The 17,931-nt window shown below is 69.4% G+C and overlaps 1 protein-coding gene across 1 annotated transcript; it reads left to right on the top strand.

Annotated features, from left to right (window-relative positions):
- Positions 1 to 247: 247 nt before the first annotated feature.
- LOC103168854 (Fc fragment of IgG binding protein) lies at positions 248 to 16,988 on the top strand. Its single transcript, XM_029065185.2, has 19 exons — positions 248 to 1,510; positions 1,912 to 2,249; positions 3,372 to 3,942; positions 4,417 to 5,018; positions 5,474 to 6,041; positions 6,277 to 6,872; positions 7,739 to 8,321; positions 8,603 to 8,802; positions 9,445 to 9,586; positions 9,932 to 10,251; positions 10,415 to 10,988; positions 11,292 to 11,890; positions 12,357 to 12,921; positions 13,405 to 13,976; positions 14,393 to 14,966; positions 15,136 to 15,335; positions 15,532 to 15,903; positions 16,047 to 16,339; positions 16,905 to 16,988. Exons 1-19 carry the CDS (start codon positions 328 to 330, stop codon positions 16,945 to 16,947), a joined length of 8,895 nt encoding a protein of 2,964 aa, XP_028921018.2. The 5' UTR covers positions 248 to 327; the 3' UTR covers positions 16,948 to 16,988.
- The last annotated feature ends 943 nt before the right edge of the window (positions 16,989 to 17,931 follow it).

Below are 17,931 nucleotides of genomic sequence, written 5' to 3'. Positions count from 1 at the left end.
CCCTTCCCCCACCCCGTCTCCCTCCCTTTCTCCCATCCCCACTTCCCTTCCTCCCTTCCCTTCCCTTCCCTTCCCTTCCCTTCCCCCAGCCCCCCCGCCTCCCTTCTCTTCAGTTCCCCCTCCTCCCTCTCCCCCAACCCCCAGCCTGCCTCCCTCTCCGGGCCTCCGGTTGGGGGCTCCGGTTGGGACCTCTTCGTCCCCAGTCCTCAGGGTGACGGGCGTATCTCGCTGCCGGCAGGACTGGCGGCCACGGTGGAGGCGCTGGCGGGAGCCCGGGAGGCCGGGGAGGCCGTGGGCGCCGTGGGGCGTGAGTTCGTGACGGCGTTCATGCAGAACTACCAGGTGGGCTACTCGGCGGCCAACCTGAGCCTGCGCATCACCAGCCTGGAGGCCGCGGCCGACGTCTCGGTGTCCAGCCACGCGTCCGGCGACGAGTTGCGGGTGACGGTGGCCCCGGGCCAGACGGAGACGGTCGTCATCCCGGCCTCGGCCGAGGTGACCGGCAGCGACGTGTCTGAGCGGGCGGTGGTCATCCGGGCCAGCCAGGACGTCGCGGTGCTGGCCGTCAACGCCAAGCCCAACACGGCCGAGGTCACGCAGGTGTTCCCGCTGGCGGCGCTGGGCACGGAGTACTTCGTGCTGACGCCGCCCGGGAACTCGGCCAAGCACTTCCGTCAGTTCGTCGTGGTGGCCGGGCCCGCGGGCGCCTCGGTGGACGTGCTCCTCACCGGGTCGGCCACCTTCCGGGGCACCTTCCACCCGGCGGGCAGCCGCCTGGCCGCGGCCCTGGGCCCCTATGGCGTGGCCCAGGTGCAGAGCACCTCCGACCTGTCGGGCTCCCGCGTGACCTCGAACCGGCCCGTGGCCGTCCTGTCCGGCAACACGTGCGTGCAGAAGCACACGAGCTGCAACCACGTGACGGAGCAGCTGCTGCCCACGGCCTCCTGGGGGACCACGTTCGTGGTGCCCCCCGCCTCCTTCCAGTCCCGCTACGACCTGGCCTACGTGGTGGCGGCGCGGACCACGGAGCTGCGCTTCGTGCACGGCGGAACGCCGGGCTCGCAGGCCCTCAAGTCCGGCCAGGTGGTGGCCTTGGAGGTGCGGCCCACGCGGCCGCTGCTGCTGGAGGCCAACGCCGGCATCCAGGTGCTGCTCTTCGGGGCCGGCGGCGCCAGGGGGGCGGTCTCCTACGACCCCTACCTCGCCCTGGTCCCACCGGTGACGAGCTACTGCTCGGCTTACGTGGCGGCCGGCCTGCCCGGCGTCCAGAACCTGGCTGTGCTGGTGGCCCCCGCGGCCGACGTGGCCGGCGTGACCTTGGATGGCGAGGCCCTGGGGCCCGGGAGCCCGTGGACCACCGTGCCAGGGAGCGACTTCTCCTACGCCGAAGTAGAGTTCGGGCCGGCCGGCCAGAACCACGCTCTGCGGATCGCGCAGGGAGCCTTCGGCCTGCTGACCATCGGCCTGGCCCAGGCAACGGGATTCGGGACGGGAGCTGCTTGTGGCGAGAGTGAGCGAGGACTGGAGGGAGGGAGGGACAGACGGGCACATGGACGGACGGAGGGGAGGGGGGAGGCGGACAGGGGTCCTTCTCCATGCTCCCCTCTCCCCACCCCACTCCCGGCTTCTTTCCGCACCCCCCCGCACCCCAGGGAGAGTTCAGACCCACCGGACCGCCTGCCGCCCTCGCCCCCCCCCCGCCCCCCGAACCCGGCCCCCTCCCCGCGCCTTCCCACCAGCTTCTCCCCTGAATGGGTACAGTTGGGACCCGCTAGATCCCGGCCTCCCCCTCGCCCCCCCCCCGCCTCCCTCACCCAACTCCTCCTCGTCCTCAGCTTCTCCCCTACCCAGAGTTCGCGCTCAACCGGCTGCTCCCCGCTTTCCAACTGCTGACCTTTGCACTCTCCGCAGTGACCTCCGAGATCCGATGCACCCCCCAGTGTCGGCCGCAAGAGCACTGCGAGCTGGTGAGCGGTAAACCCTCGTGCGTGGCTGACTCCAGCGCCACGTGTCGGGCGGAGGGAGACCCGCACTACTGGACCTTCGACGGCTTGGCATTCGACTTCATGGGCACCTGCACCTACACCCTGGCCGAGATATGCGGGGATGACGAGTCGCTCCCGGCCTTCAGCGTGGAAGCGAAGAACGACAACCGCGGGAGCAAGCGCGTGTCCTACGTGAACCTCGTCACCGTCCGCGCCTACAGCCAGATCGTCTCCTTGGCCCGCGGGGAGCACGGCTTCGCCCGTGTGAGTGCGGGACCGTGCTGACTCCCGGAGCTGTCCGCCCCAATTCTGGACAGCTCGCCCCCCGCCCACAGCCCCCGCCTCCCGCTGCAGGCTCTCCCGGGGGACAGCCGGGGAAGCGGCCGAGGAGACCCCCTGGTTGGGTTGGAGATCGGCCGCGCCCTATTCCTCTCATGGTCGGGGGTGGGGCGCGGGAGGAGAGGGGAGAGAGAGAGAGAGAAGAGAGAAGGGAGAAGGGAGGAAGGAGTATGGAGAAAGAGAGAAGAGGGAGAAGGGTGGATGGCGAAAGAGGAGGGAAGAGGGAGGAAGGAGGAAGAAGGAGGGGGGGAGGAAGGAAGAGAGACCCAGCTTCGGGCCCCTAACCCACCTTCCTTCATCTGCAAAATTTTCGTGGCCACTGCTGATCCCCCCGAACCTAACCCTAACTTTAACGCTTAACACCTAAACCCTAAACCCTAACCCTAACCCTAACCTCAGTATCTAAAGTCTAACCCCTAAATTCATTCATTCATTTATTCATTCATTCGTATTTATTGAACGCATAGTGTGTGCAGAGCACTGTACTAAGCACCTGGGAGAGTACGATGCAGTAATAAACGGACACATTCCCTGGCCACAACGAGCTTACAGTCTAGAGGCGAGGAGACGCACATTAATATAACTAGATAAATTTCCACTATGTACATAAGTGCTTTCAGGGTGGGAGGGGGCATGAAGAAAAGGAGCAAGTCAGGGCGACGCAGAAGGGAGTGAGAAGAGAGGAAAGGGGGGCTTAGTCCGGGAAGGCCTCTTGGAGGAGATGTGCCCTCAATAAGGCTTTGAAGAGGGGACGAGTAACTAACCCTAGCCCTAAACCCTAACCCCGCTCAAATCTAACCTTAATTTCCACTGTTATCACCTAACCCCTAAACCCCAACCCAAGTCCTAAACCCTAATCCGAGTCCTAACCCCTAACCCCTAAACGTAGCCCCTAGGTCCTAATCCTAGCCCTAACCCCAACCCCCAAACTCCCAACCCCAACCCCAACCTCCACCCTTCTCCCTCTCCCTGCCCGCCACCCCCCCGCTAACCCTAGCGCGCTCTCGCCCCCGCCCCCGCGGCCCCCATGTCGCCTTCGCCCCGCAGATCAACAACCAGCGCTCGCTGCTGCCCGTGTCGCTGCACGACGGACGCCTGCGCGTGTTTCAGAGCGGGAACCGCGGCGTGGTGGAGGCTGACTTTGGCCTGCGGGTCACTTTCGACTGGGATAACCGGCTGAGCATCACGCTGCCCAGCAGCTTCTGGGCCCACGTGTGCGGCCTGTGCGGGAACTACAACGGGAACCCGGGCGACGACATGGCCACGCCCGACGGCACGCCGGCCGCCAACCCGGTGGAGTTCGGGCGCAGCTGGAAGTTGGCCGACGGGGACCGTTTCTGCTGGGACGAGTGCCCCGGCGGGCCCCCGACCTGCTCGGCCGGCCAGGTCCAGGATTACAGCGACGCCCGGCTCTGCGGCCTGCTCAGGCTGCCCGACGGGCCCTTCGGCCAGTGCCACGCCGTCGTGGCCCCCGACCGCTTCCTGGACAACTGCGTCTACGACTTGTGCGTCAGCGAAGGGGACAGGCCCGTGCTGTGCCAGGGCCTGGAGGCCTACGCGGAGGCCTGCCGCGACGCCGGAGCGCCCGTCAGCGACTGGAGGACCCCGGCCGGCTGTCGTGAGTGCTGGGATCCGGAATGCGGGCGGCGGGGGAGGAGGCGAAGGGGTCTAGTGCGGGTTCTGGGGGGGGGGGGCAGGGCCGGGAGGGCGGGGGCCGGGAGTGCCAGGTCCGGCAGCAAAGGGTCTCGGGGTGCCAGGGCCGGGAGTCCAGAGGGCCGGGGGGCGTGAGGGCGCCGGGAGGGCTGGGACCGGCAGTTCCCAGTCCCGGCAGTGCCGGGTCCGGCGGTGAGGGGTCTGGGAGTGCAGGGGGCCGGGGATGCGGGGGGCCGGGAGTGTGGGGATTGGGAATTCAGGATCCCGGGAGTGCGGAGGGGCTGGGAACGCGGGGGCGGAGAGTGCGGGGAACGGGGGGGGGGGGGGGACCGAGCGGGGCCGGGTAGAAGCGGAGGCGAGGCCGCCCGGGAGCGGGCCGGCGCCTCCGAGCCCCTGATGGCCCCCCCATTTTCCCCTCCGCCCCCCGCCCCTCTTCCAGCGTACTCCTGCCCGGCCAACAGCCGCTACGAGGCGTGCGGCAGCGCCTGTCCCGCCACCTGCAGCGACCAGACGGGTCCGGCCCCCAACTGCTCGCTGCCCTGCGTAGAGACGTGCCGGTGCCTGGCGGGCTTCGTACTGAGCGGCGGACGGTGTGTGGCCCGCTCCGACTGCGGCTGCGTGCACCAGGGCCGCCCGCTGGCCCCCGGCGAGCAGTTCTGGGGCGACGACCGCTGCCAGCAACGCTGCCAGTGCGACGGCAAGACGGGCCAGGTGTCGTGCCGGGCCCAGGGCTGCCTGAAAGGGGAGCGCTGCACCGTGCAGAACGGGCTCCGCGGCTGCTACCCCATCCGATTCGGCTCTTGCTCGGCGTCCGGGGACCCGCACTACATCAGCTTCGACGGCCGCAGGTTCGACTTCATGGGCACGTGCGTGTATCTGTTCGCCGGCCTGTGCCAGTCCAGCCCCGGCCTGCAGGACTTCCAGGTGCTCGTGGAGAACGAGCATCGCGGGAGCCAGACGGTGTCCTACACCCGGGCCGTGCGGGTCAAGGTCTACGGCCTCCAGATCGCCGTCCGCAGGGAGCATCCCGGCAGGGTCCTGGTGAGTCGGGGCACCGCGGATCCGCTCCGCGGGTCCCCGAGCCCGGGCGGACCCGGTCCCGGAGGACCCCGAGCCTGGACGAATCCACCCCGGGGGAGCCGGAGACCCCGTGGATTGATCGGTCCCGGGGGACCCCGAGCCCGGACGGACAAGTCCTAGGGAACCCCGCGCCTGGGAGGACCCGATCCCGGGGGACCCCGAGCCTGGGCGGATCGGTCCTGGGGGACCCCCCCCAGCCCGGACGGGACGAGTCCTGGGGGATCCCGAGTCTGGGCGGATCGGTCCCGGGGGACCCCAGGCCCGGGCGAACCGGCTCCCGGGGGAAAGGGGAAGGAGGGGCGGAGCCGCGAGTCGGTGCGGAGGTCTGCGGGGTTGCGGCCGCCGCGGGCCTCGTTGGGTGCGGGCCGGGGACTCAGCTCCGCACCCTCCCCTGACACCCCCTCACCCCTGTCCAGGTGGACGGCCTCCTGCAGTACCTACCCCACCAGACGGCGGACGGCCGCGTGGACATTTTCCGCCAGGGCGAGGACGCCGTGATCCGGACCGACTTCGGCCTGACGGTCACGTACGACTGGAAAGCGCGGGTCACCGTCCGCGCCCCCAGCAGCTACGAGGAGGCTCTGTGCGGGCTCTGCGGGAACTACAACGGCGACCCGCAAGACGACCTGCTCCTGCGCGGGGGGGGCCCTGCCCCCGACCCCACGGCCTTCGGGCAGAGCTGGCGGGAGGAGACGGTGCCGGGCTGCAGCGAGACGTCCCCTGGCTCATGCCCGGACCTGAACATCCTGATGGGGCAGCAGCAGCAGAGCGGGAAGCAGTGTGGCATCCTGGTGGACACGAACGGGCCGTTCCGCGGGTGCCACGGCAAAGTGGACCCGCAGGGTTTCTTCCGGGACTGCGTCTATGACACCTGCCTGCTGCCCGGCCGGCCGGGGGTGGTCTGCGAAGCCGTGGCCGCCTACGTGGCCGCCTGCCACGCCGCTGGGGCCACCGTCACAGATTGGCGCTCGGACACCTTCTGCCGTGAGTAGGGCTGGACCGGGGGGAGCGGGGGCGGGGGCCGGGGGCCGGGGGGCGAGCGGCGGGAGGCACTAAGGTCCAGAGGGAAAGAGGCCGGCGAGGGGCCTGGGGCTGAGCTGTGGGACGCGGAGGCCGCTGGAGTCGGGGTGGGAGGAGGGGGCGGGGAAGAAGCCCTGGCCGGTGGGACAGAGCTGGACTGTACCTCCCGCTCCCCCCGCCCCTCCTCTGTGCCCCGCAGCTCTGACCTGCCCCGCCAACAGCCACTACGAGCTGTGCGTCCGCGGCTGCCCGTCCAGCTGCGGCACCCAGCTGGTGCCCGGGGGCTGCGGCTCCCAGTGCCAGGAGGGCTGCGCCTGCGACGACGGCTACCTGCTGAACGGCGAGACGTGCGTGCGGCCGGCCCAGTGCGGCTGCTCGCTGCACGGCTCCTACTACCCGCCCGGCTCCTCGTTCGTGACCGGCCCGGACTGTGCCCAGCAGTGCTCCTGCACCGCCGGGGGCCAGCTGCACTGTACCCCGGCCTCCTGCGGCCCCCACGAGAAATGCGGCCTCTCCGGCGGGGCCTGGGGCTGCGTCGTGGTGGGCTCGGCCACTTGCTCGGCCTCGGGCGACCCTCACTACACCAGCTTCGACGGGCGGCGCTTCGATTTCATGGGGGATTGCACGTACGTGCTGGCCCGCAGCTGCGGCGAGCGGCCCGGCCTCCAGGCCTTCGCCGTCTTCGTGCAGAACGTCAAGTGGGGCAACGGGCGGGTCAGCGTTACGCGCCTGGTGGCCCTGCAGACGGCCGGAGTCAAGCTCGTCCTGGAGCAGAACCAGAGAGGACTGGTCAAGGTGAGGCCCGGGAGGAGGGGAGACCAGGGGATTCGCGGGGGGGGGGGGGGTGAGGGAAGGGTCAGGACCGGGAGTGGGGGACAGAGGGAACGGGGGCCAAGGGACTCCGGTGGAGGTGGGGGGCGGAACCAGGACGGGGTAGAGGGAGCGAGGCCAGGGGCGGGGGGGACAGGACCATTCATTCACTCAGTCGTATTTATTGAGCGCTTACTATGTGCAGAGCACTGTACTAAGGGCTTGGAATGGACAATTCGGCAACAGATAGAGCCAATCCCTGCCCAGTGACGGGCTCACAATCTAAACGGGGGAGACAGGCAGCAAAGCAAAACAGAACAAAACAAAAACAAGACAACGTTATCAAGATCAATAGAATCAAGGGGATGTACACCTCATTAACAAAATCATTAGGGTAATGAATAATATACAAATGAGCACGGTGTTGAGGGGAGGGGAAAGGGGAAGGGGGAGGACCAGAGGGTGGGGGGCAGAGGGAAAGGGGGGCTCAGTCTGGGAAGGTCTCTTGGAGGAGGTGAGCTCTCAGTAGGGCTCTGACCAAGAGGGGTCAGAGGAAGCGAGAGCAGGGGCTAGGACCCGGGGCCCAGGGGGCCGGAAGACCAGCGGAGCTGGGCGCAGAGGGGCTGGGGAACAGGGTAGGGGTCCAAGGAGGCGGAAGGGGTCGCCGCTGTGGTCCAGGGACCGGTGGGGCAGAGATTAGGGTCTGAGGCCGCGACAAGTGGGGTCCGGGGGCCCGGGGGATCGGGGAACCGCGTGGCCAGGGGGTCGCTGGGGAGCTGGGGGAGGGGAGGAGTTTCAGGGTCGGGGGGAGGTCGGGGGAGGTGTCCACTCTGAGCCTGAACTACCCCCAGGTGGACGGCATCTCCCTGAAACTCCCCGTGTCGGCGGCTGGTGGGAGAGTCCAGGCGGCTCAGCAAGGCGCCGACGTGGTCATCCAGACGGACTTTGGACTACGTGTCACCTATGACCTCGTCTACCACGTCCGGGTCAAGGTCCCCGGGAACTACCACGGGCAGGTCTGCGGCCTCTGCGGCGACTACAACGGGGTGGCGGCCGACGACTTCCGGCTGCCCGATGGCCAGACGGTCAACGACCCCACGACCTTCGGGGCCTCCTGGGAGGTGCCCGTGCCCGGCTCCTCTTGCACCTCCATCTGCCCGGGGGGCAGCCCCTGCCCGCCCGAGACCTGCCCTCCCGCCCTCGAGGACAACTACAAGCAGAACCGCTACTGCGGGCTGCTGACCGACCAGCAGGGTCCCCTGGCGCCCTGCCACGCGGTGATCAACCCCGAAGGCTACTTTAAGGACTGCGTGTTTGACCTGTGCCTGGGCGGCGGGAACGAGAGCATCTTGTGCGACAGCGTCCACGCCTACGTGTCCGCCTGCCAGGCCGCCGGCGTAACCGTCGGCCCGTGGCGCAGTGACAAGTTCTGCCGTGAGTCTCCCGGGCGGGTCGGGGAGGGACGGCTGGGGGGGACGGGAGGAGGGGGTAGCTGAGGGGGTGGGGCGGGAGGAGGGGGCAGCTGGGGGCGCGGGGCAGGAGGAGGGAGGAGGGGTAGCTGGGGGCGGGGGTTGGGGAGGGGAGCGGTGGAAAGGAAGCCGGCGGGAGGAGCGCTGGGAGCTTGGGGATGCAGAAGGGGTCCGGGAGGTGAGCGGGGGGGCCTCCCGCCCCGGTCCGTCTCTGAGCCCGGCCCCCCCGCCCTCCGCCTCCCGCAGCCATGCGCTGCCCCGCCAACAGCCACTACGAGCTCTGCGCCCATTCCTGCTCCACCAGCTGCGCCGCCCTAGACCAGACCCCCAACTGCCCCGGCTTCTGCTCCGAAGGCTGCCAATGTGACCCCGGCTTTCTGGCGGCCGGACCCACCTGCGTCCCGCTGCAGGATTGCGGATGCTTCGAGGACGGGAGATACTATGAGGTGGGGCCCCGGGAGACTCTTATTTATTTACTGTGGTGTTTGCTAACCACTTATCCCGTGCCAAGCGCTGGGGTAGGTACGAGTTAATCAGGTTGGACACCGTCCCTGTCCCACCTGGGGCGCCTAGTCGAAGGAGGAGGGAGAACAGCTCTTAAATCCCCATTTTACGGTTGAGGAAACTGAGGCACAGAGAAGGTAAGTGACTTGCCCAAGGTCACACAAGCGGGCAAGTGGTAGAGTCGGGACAAGAACCCAAGTCCTCTAGCTCCCAGGCCCGTGCCCATTCCACTAGGCCACGCTTCTTGTCAGAGGTGGGGCCCGAGGGGGACTCCTCTGTGGAGGAGAATGGGGGAGACCCCTTTGTCGGGGAGACTTGGGGAGTCCTCTGCTGGGGGGGGCACTGAGAGAGACTCCTCTGGTAGGGTGGGACACTGAGGGAGACTCCAGTGGGGATGGGGGAGACATCTTCTGGATGGGGACTCGGGGAGACTCCCCTGCGGGGGGCCCCTGGGGAATACTCTTCTGTGGGAGAGTGTAAGCGGGCTGGGGGGTGGGGAGTGGGAGCAGTCACTACTGGGCTGAGCTTGATTTCGCCCCAGACCTGTGCTCACCCCTTCCGCGGCCCGGCTCCCGTCCCCACAGCCCAACGAGGACGTCTTGGTGAACAACTGCCACGACATATGCACCTGCCGCCCGGGCCAGGGCCTCACCTGCCGCCCTCACAGCTGCCCCAGCGACCACGTCTGCGAGGCCATCGATGGCGCCTTAACTTGCACCTCCCGAGGTGCGGAACCGGGGGTCGGAGTCGGGACTGGGACGTGTGGAGAGAGGGCGAGGGGCAAGTGGGGAGGGGGTGGGGCCGGAATGCCTGGCTTAATCTTGACATGAGTGGGCTTTTCCCCGCCCCGCCCCCACGTTGTCATCCCTCTCCATTCCCTGCCACTGCTCCCTTTGCCCCACCCTTCTCCTCTCCCTGTCTCCATCCTCCCTCCCCCCTCCTCCCCTCTCCCCGCTCTCCCTCTCCCCGGAGCCCGGCGTCCCCCCCCCTCCCCCCCGGACACCCACGCGCACCCCCACGGGCGCACCCACGGGCACACACACTCACACACACACTGGGGCCTTCCCCCAGACCCCTGCCGGGACGTGACCTGCCGGGACCAGGAGACTTGCAAGGACGGGGTGTGCGTCCCGGACTACAGCGCCACCTGCTGGCTGTGGGGCGACCCGCACTACCAGTCCTTCGACGGCCGCGCCTTCGACTTCCAAGGCACCTGCAGCTACCTGCTGGCCGCCCCGTGCGGGCCCGGGGCCGCCGGACTCCCGGCTTTTGCCGTCACCACGAAGAACGAGAACCGGGGACACCCCTCGGTGTCCTACGCCCGCTCCGTCACCGTTTCCGTCTATGGCCTCAACGTCTCCGTGCACAAGGGGGAATTCGGCGCAGCGCGGGTCCGTGGGGGGACGCAGAGGGGAGGGAGTGCGGGGCGGGCGCGGGGGGCGCCGCGGGAAGCGGTGGGGGGCGGGGGGCGAGGGCGCGGAGGGGGGGGCGGTCGGGCCGCCAGGCCCGGTCTCCGGCGGCCGGCCGACCCCTCTCCCCCCACCCCCGCTGCAGGTGAACGGGGTGCGGACCACCCTGCCGGTGACCCTGGCCGGAGGCCAGCTGACCGTGAAGCAGGGCCCGGGCAAGGCCGTGGTGGACACGGCCTTCGGGCTGAGCGTGACCTACGACTGGAACTGGAGAGTGGAGGTGACCCTGCCCAGCAGCTACCACGACGCCGTGTGCGGGCTGTGCGGAGACTTCGACGGGGACAAGGCCAACGACCTGGCCTACCCCAACGGGACGCTGGCCGCCTCCATCCCCAGCTGGGGCGGGAGCTGGCGAGTGCCCGACCGAGACCCCTTCTGCTGGGACGAGTGCCACGGGCACTGCCCCACCTGCTCGGACGACCAGAAGCAGAAGTACGAGGGCCCCAGCTCCTGCGGGGTCCTGACGGCCGCCCCCGACGGCCCCTTCTCGGCCTGCCACCGCGTCGTGAGCCCTGACAGCTTCTTCGACGGCTGCGTCTACGACGTCTGCCTGGGCGGCGGCGCTCAGGACATCCTGTGCCAGGCGCTGGCGGCCTACGCGGCCGCTTGTCAGCAGAAAGGCGTCCCCATCGACGACTGGCGGTCTGGCGCCGGCTGTGGTGAGTGGGGCGGGGCCGGGGCGGGGACGGAGGAACCGGTGCCCCTGCCCCCAATTCCCCCCCGCCCGCCGGCCACACACACACACACACACACGCACACACACACGCACACACATGCACACCCATACCCAGGCCTCCCCCCCGCGCCCCCGTCGCCTCTCCCCGCCCCGGCCGCCCTCCCCCGCCTCCGGGCCGGCCCTCGCCCGGCCCTCGCCCGGCCCTCGCCCGCCTCCCGCCCGCCTCTCGTCCCTCCGTCGCCCGTCCCCGGCTGACTCCGTCCCCGCCCCGGCTCTGTCCCCGCAGCGCTCGCCTGCCCGGAGAACAGCCACTACGAGCTCTGCGGCTCCTCGTGCCCCGCCAGCTGCTCCGACCGGACCCCGCCGGCCCCGTGCCCGGAGCCCTGCGCCGAGGGCTGCCAGTGCGACGCGGGCCACGTGCTGAGCGGGGCGGCCTGCGTGCCCCTGGGCGGCTGCGGCTGCTCGGCCAACGGCACCTATTACCCGCCGGGCACCGAGTTCTGGGGCGACGAGTCGTGCCGGTCCCGCTGCCGCTGCGACCCCGAGCGGGCCGAGCTGCTGTGCGGCGCCGCCTCCTGCGGGCCCGGCGAGGTCTGCTCCGCGCTCGACGGGGTCCTGGGCTGCCACCCGGCCTCCCTCGCCGTCTGCCAGGCCTACGGAGACCCGCACTACGTCACCTTCGACGGCCGCCGCTACGACTTCCAGGGCGGCTGCGACTACCTGCTGAGCGGCCTGTGCCGCCCCCGCCCGGGCCTGGAGCCCTTCCAGGTGGTGGTGGCCAACAGGCACCGCGCCAGCCGGGCCGTCACCTACACCCGCACCGCCACGCTCCACGTCTACAACCACAGCTTCGCGCTCAGCCAGGAGTTCCCGCGCAGGATGCAGGTCCGTCCCAGCGGAGCGGAGCGGGGCGGAGCGGGGCGGAGCGGGGCGGAGCGGGGAGGAGCGGAGAGGGGCGCCGGGGTGCGGGGGAGGGACCGGGGACTGTCTGCCCGGAGGAGGGGGGCACGGGCGACAGGAGGACGCGGGGCTGGGGAAAGTCTGCGGACAGGAGGGGGACACGGGGGACGGCCGGACGGAGGGGGGAGTGCGGGGAGTCGGGGGGGAGCACTTGGGACAGAGGGACATGGCGGGTAGAGGACCACGGAGGCCGGAGGACAGGAGCTTGAGCACGGAGAGGACGGGGGACACGGGGGGCCGGGGTACCCAGGCGGTAGGGGACGGCTCCCCGGGGATGGGGGTCACGGAGGCGACAGCGACCCGTGTCGAGCAGGGGACTGGGTGCGGGGCGGGGGCAGGCGGCGGGGGCAGCTCCTCCGCCCTGACCGTCGGTCTGCTCCGGGCCCGGCAGGTGGACGGCGCCTTTGTAGACCTGCCCTTCCAGCTGGACGGGCGGCTCCGGGCCTACATCAGCGGGAAGGACGTGGTGGTGGCCACAGCCTTCGGGCTGCAGGTGACCTTCGACGGGGACAGCCTGGTCCGGGTGTCGGCGCCCAGCCCCTACACCGACTCGCTCTGCGGCCTGTGCTCCAACTACAACGGGGACCCCTCGGACGACCTGACGCTGCCCAACGGGACGCCCACCCCCGACCCCTCCACCTTCGGAAACAGCTGGCAGGTGGGCGGAGGCCCCGAGTGCGCATCCTCCTGCCCCGGGGGCTGTCCCGTCTGCAGCAAGGAGGAACAGGACAAGTACCGCGGCCCCGAGGCCTGCGGGGTCATCTCCCAGCCGGACGGACCCCTCCGCGCCTGCCACGGCCTGGTGGACCCCAGCCCCTTCTTCTCCTCCTGCCTCCTGGACGCTTGCGAAGCCCAAGGCCACCCCAGTGTTCTGTGTTCGGCCGTGGCCGCCTACGTGACCGCCTGCCAAGCCGCGGGGGCCAAGCTGGAAGAGTGGAGACGGCCGGACTTCTGCCGTGAGTGGCTCCCCCCTCCCCCTGTCCGTCCTCCCCATCCGTCTGCCCACCCTCTCCGTCCCTCCGCTGGCCTGTCCGTTCCTCTCTCCCAGCGTCGCCCCCTCTATTCATCCCGTCTATCCGTCTCCCCCTCGACCAGCCAGCCCCCCCCGCCCCGCCCCGCCCCGCCCCGCCCCGCCCCTCCTCCCAAGACCCTCCTCTAGCTCGCAGGGGCAGAGCCCCAGGGAGTTGCCCAGAACAGGTGGGGAGAACCCAGGAGGAAAGGTCAGTGGTCAGTGTCCCCCACACGGTCGGGGCCGGATGCCGCTGCCCTCCTCGCTGCCCTGCCCTGCCCTGCCCTGCCCTGCCCCGCCCGGGCCGGAGTCGGCCCCCGGGGGCTGTCTGAGGGACTCCAGGGTGGGTGTTGGTTCCCCCTCCCCTCCACCCCCCGCCCCGGGCGCCCGCTCCCGGCCTCCCGGTGACCGTGTCCAACGGCCTCCGCAGCCGCCAGCTGCTCCCCCAACAGCCACTACGAGCTGTGCGGCGACTCCTGCCCGTCCACCTGTGCGGACCTCTCCGGCCCGGCCGGCTGCCGGTCCGGCTGCCGGGAAGGCTGCGTCTGTGACTCGGGCTTCGTGCTCAGCGGCACCGACTGCGTCCCCCTGGCCCAGTGCGGCTGCGTCCACCTCGGCCGTTACTATCCCCTGGGCCAGACCTTCTACCCCGGCTCCGGCTGCGAGCAGCTCTGCGAGTGCGGGCTGAACGGCGAGGTCAGCTGCCAGGAGAGGCCGGGCTGCGGGCCGCACGAGGAGTGCCGACTGGAGGCCGGAGTCCCGGGCTGCCACCCCAAGGGCTGCGGCCGCTGCGTGACCTCGGCCGGAGCCCACTTCATCACCTACGACGGCCGCGTCTTCGACTTCCACGGCTCCTGCTCCTACGTGCTGAGCCAGCTGTGCCCCACGGCGCGAGGCCTACAGGACTTCTCCGTCATCCTGGAGAAGGACGCGGCTGGAGACACTGCCCGCCTGCTGGTCACGGTCGCTGGCCACCGTGTGGTCCTGGGCAAGGGCCAGAAGGTGAGGGAACCGGACCCCCGGGGTCGGGGTCGGGGTCGGGGAGCGGGGCTGGGGCCCGGGTCGCCGAGGGCTCGGCTGGGGAGGGGGCGAGGGGAAGAAACGGGGTCGGGACGCCGGACTCGAAGGCCGGGGGCGGGCGGGAGCCGGGTTGGGGGGGGGCGGGGGTCGGGACGTCTGGGTCCACGGATCGATCAGAGGTGTTCCTTGAGCGCGCTGCCACGTGCTACCACGCCACAGAATTGAACCGACGCGTTCCCCGCCCGCGAGGAGCTTACGGACCGGAGGGTCAAAGCGGGTCCGGGACGCCCGAGTGGAGGGGAGAAACGGGTCCGGGACGAGCTCCCTTCAGTCCTTCCCCGTCCCTCTCCCCTCCCTTGCCTCCCTTGTCTCCCCCCGCCCCCGCCCCCGCCCCTCAGGCCTCTGTGGACGGGGAAGCGGTGTCCCTGCCCTTGGACGGAGGCGCCTTGCGGCTGACGGCCGAGGGCCAGAACGTGGTGCTGCAGGCGACCCTGGGGCTGCGTATTCTGTACGACGGGGACGCGCTGGTGCTGCTGTCCGTGCCCAGCACGTACTGGGGCCAGGTCTGCGGCCTGTGCGGCAACTTCAACGGCAACTGGAGCGAAGACTTTCGGCTGCCCGGCGGCGCCGTCACCACCAGCGTGCAAGACTTCGGCGCCTCGTGGAAGGCCCCCGGGTCCGCCGCCCAGTGCGGGCACGGCTGCGGGCCGGGAGGCTGCCGGGTCTGCAGCGCGGCCGAGACGGCGCCCTACGAGGTGCCCACGGCCTGCGGGATGCTGCGGGACGTGAAAGGCCCCTTCGGCGACTGCCACGGCCGGGTCAATCCGTCCGAGTACTTCCGCCAGTGCGTCTACGACCTGTGCCAGACGCGCGGCGCCGCGGCCGCCCTGTGCCGCAGCCTGCAGGCCTACACGGCGGTGTGCCAGGCTGCCGGGGCCTCCGTCCAGTCCTGGAGGAGACCCGACTTGTGCCGTGAGTGTCCGGGCCGGGCCGGGCCGGGCCGGGCCGGGGCTCGGGGAGCTGGAGGCGGGCCGGGGGCGGAGCGGAGTTGGGACGCGGCCGATCTCCGCCCCCGTCGTCCCGCTCCTCACTCTCGGTGGCTCTGTCCCTTTCCCCGCCCCTCCCTCCCTTCCTCCTCCAGCCCCGAGCTGCCCCTCCAACGGCCGCTACTCCGTGTGCATGCGGTCGTGTGAGAGCTCGTGCTCGGCCCTGTCGACCTCCGGCTTCTGCTCCCCGCGCTGCTTCGAGGGCTGCCAGTGCCGGGACGGATTCCTGCTGTCCCAGGGCGCCTGCGTCCCCGTCCGGGACTGCGGCTGCCTCCACCGAGGCCGCTACCTCCCGGTGAGGCCCGGGACGGGGTCGGCCCGGACCCCTGCTGCGGGCGGCGGGGAGGAGGAGCGGGGCGGGGAGGAGGAGCGGGCCGGGGAGGAGGAGCGGGCCGGGGAGGAGGAGAGGAGGGCTGGCTTCGCCGGAGCCAGGCGGGGGCAGGGGCCGGGCCGGGCCCTGAGCCCTTGCCCTTCGTCGTCCCGCTGGCCAGGTGAACGGGAGCCTCCTGTCCCCCGACTGCTCGGAGCGCTGCCGCTGCACCGGCGGGTCCGGGCTGCGCTGTGCGGCGGCGGGGGGCTGCGGGCCCGATCGGGTCTGCCAGCTGCACGAAGGCTCCCGGACCTGCCGGCCCTGGCGCGGCCTCTGCTCTCTCGCCGCCGGGAACCGGCTCACCTCCTTCGACGGGGCCCGGGGCGCCGTCGTCGGCTCGGGCACCTATGAGTTGTCGGCCCCCTGCCGGGACGGCCTCGGGGCCTGGTTCCGCGTGCTGGTCGGGCTCCGGCACAATCCCGCCGCCCTGACCGTGGGCACCATCTTCTTCCGCGACGGGGTGGTCACCGTCACCCGGCAGTCCGGCGTCTGGGTAGGCGGGGGGGGGGGCGCGGAAGGGGGTGGGGGGCGGGGGTGGGGGGCGGGGGCGGGAGGACCGGGCGTGGGGGCGGCGACTTTCGGGCCTCGGCTTCTGAACCGTCGGCTCCCCCTCTCCCCGCCTCCCCGGGGCTCCAGGTGAACGGACGGCCCGTGTCCCTCCCGGCCCGGGTGTTGGCCGGCGTGTCGGTCAGTCGCTCTCCGGACGGGTCTTTGGTGGTGCAGCAGGCGGCCGGGGTCCGCTTGCGCCTCCGGCCCAACGGGGAGCTGGACGTGACGGCCCCCGACGCCTTGGCCGGCGCCTTGTGCGGCCTGTGCGGGAACCTGGACGGGGACAAGACCAACGACCTGCAGGAGGCCCGGGGCAAGAAAGCGGTCGACGACGAGCAAGGGGTGATGAGCAGCTGGAGGGCAGAGGACTTCTCAACCTGGTGAGGAGGGGCCGGGGACGCTGGCGGGGCGGGGGCAGGGTAGGGATAGGGCGGGGGCAGGAGCAGGGTAGAGGCAGGACAGGAGCGGGGAAGGGACGGGACAGAGCAGAGTAGGGGTAGGGGAGAGACAGGGCTGAAGCCAGAGCGATCGATCGTATTTACTGAGTGCTTACTGGGTGCAGAGCACTGTACTAAGCCCTGGGGAGAGTACGATGTAACAGTTCCCTGCCCACCACGAGCTTACGGTGTAGAGGGGGAGACAGACATTAATGTAAATAAGTAAATGTCAGGTATAGACCTAAGTGCTATGGGGCTGAGAGAGGGGTGAACAAATGGGAACAAATCCAAACGCGTGGTAGGGATGGGGCAGAAGCTGGAGCAGGGTAGGGGCAGGGCAGAGGGTGGGGTAAGGCAGAGGCAGGAGCAGGGGAGGAACAGGGAAAAGACAGGGGCAGGGACGGGGGGCAAGACCAGGAGTGGGACGAGGGGCAGGGGCTGATTTTTGTTCTCTTCCAGCCACGCCTGAGACCCCACAACTCCGGCTCCCTCTCCCCTTCCTCCCCAGCTACCAAGCCGAGGAGGACCACAGAGAAGACGTGGCCCGCTAGTGGCTGCCAGAAAGGACCAATAAAAATCTTCTTGAACACAGCCTGTGTGTCCGTCTCCTCCTCCTCCTCTTGTGTCCGTCTGGGGCCCATCTCCCCGGGGCGGGTGGGCCGTGATCTGGGAGAGGCCGACGGGGCCCGCGTGGCTCAGGAGGTGCAGGGTCGCCGCCACGGGGAACTGTGGGGCAGGGAGGCTCGGCTTCGGGGGGTGGGGGGCGAGGACCGGGTCTCGGGGCCAATCACTGCCTTGAGAGGGTTGGGGGCCTTGAGAGGGATGCGGCCCCCGGGTCAAGCTAGTGGGCTCTGGACCGCAAATCCCCACTGAGCGCTTACTGAGGGCCGAACACTGTACTAAGGACTTGGATAGGCATAATACAGCAGGGTTGATACACCTTCCCTGCTCACAAGGAGTTAACAATCTAGAGGAGGTGACATTCATCCATTCACTTATTCATTCATTCGTATCTATTGAACGCTTACTGTGTGCATAACAGTGTACTAAGTCCTTGGGGGAGTACACTCTAGCGATAAACAGATGCATTCCCTGCCCACGACGAGTGCTCAGTCTAGAGGGGGAGACGGACGTTAAAATAAATGACTTAAGTGCTGTGGGGCTGAAAATGGGGTGAAAATCAAGTGCTTAAAAGGGTACAGATCCAAGGGAGAAGCAGCGTGACCTAGTGGAAAGAGTACGAGCCCGGGAGTCAGAGAACCTGGACTGTCACTGCTTTCCTACTACGACCCAGCCGGCATACTCCACTCTCATACCAACGTACTCACTGTATCTCCATCTCGTCTATCTCTCCGTTGACTCTCTCGCTCACATCCTCCCCCTGTCCTGGAACTCCTTCCCCCTTCACCTACAATAGACCTCATCCTCCCCAGCTTCAAAGACTTACTAAAATCGTGGGGCAGATACAAGATAATTAGGCGGGGTAGAGTCCACGTCCCATGTAGGGCTCACAGTCTTAATCCCCATTTTGCAGA

Source organism: Ornithorhynchus anatinus, chromosome 5, assembly GCF_004115215.2.
Source record: "Ornithorhynchus anatinus isolate Pmale09 chromosome 5, mOrnAna1.pri.v4, whole genome shotgun sequence".
Taxonomy (NCBI): domain Eukaryota; kingdom Metazoa; phylum Chordata; class Mammalia; order Monotremata; family Ornithorhynchidae; genus Ornithorhynchus; species Ornithorhynchus anatinus.
The sequence above is the reverse complement of the archived record's forward strand: the minus strand, read 5'-3'. Positions and strand labels throughout refer to the sequence as shown.

Bases quoted from the DNA above. Each gene is read 5' to 3' on its own strand.
- LOC103168854 (XM_029065185.2), top strand. From the start codon at position 328: ATGCAGAACTACCAGGTGGGCTACTCGGCGGCCAACCTGAGCCTGCGC. The intron at 10,252-10,414 runs GTCCGTGGGGGG...CCCCCGCTGCAG, and splicing joins GGGAATTCGGCGCAGCGCGG to GTGAACGGGGTGCGGACCAC. The intron at 16,340-16,904 runs GTGAGGAGGGGC...CTTCCTCCCCAG, and splicing joins GCAGAGGACTTCTCAACCTG to CTACCAAGCCGAGGAGGACC.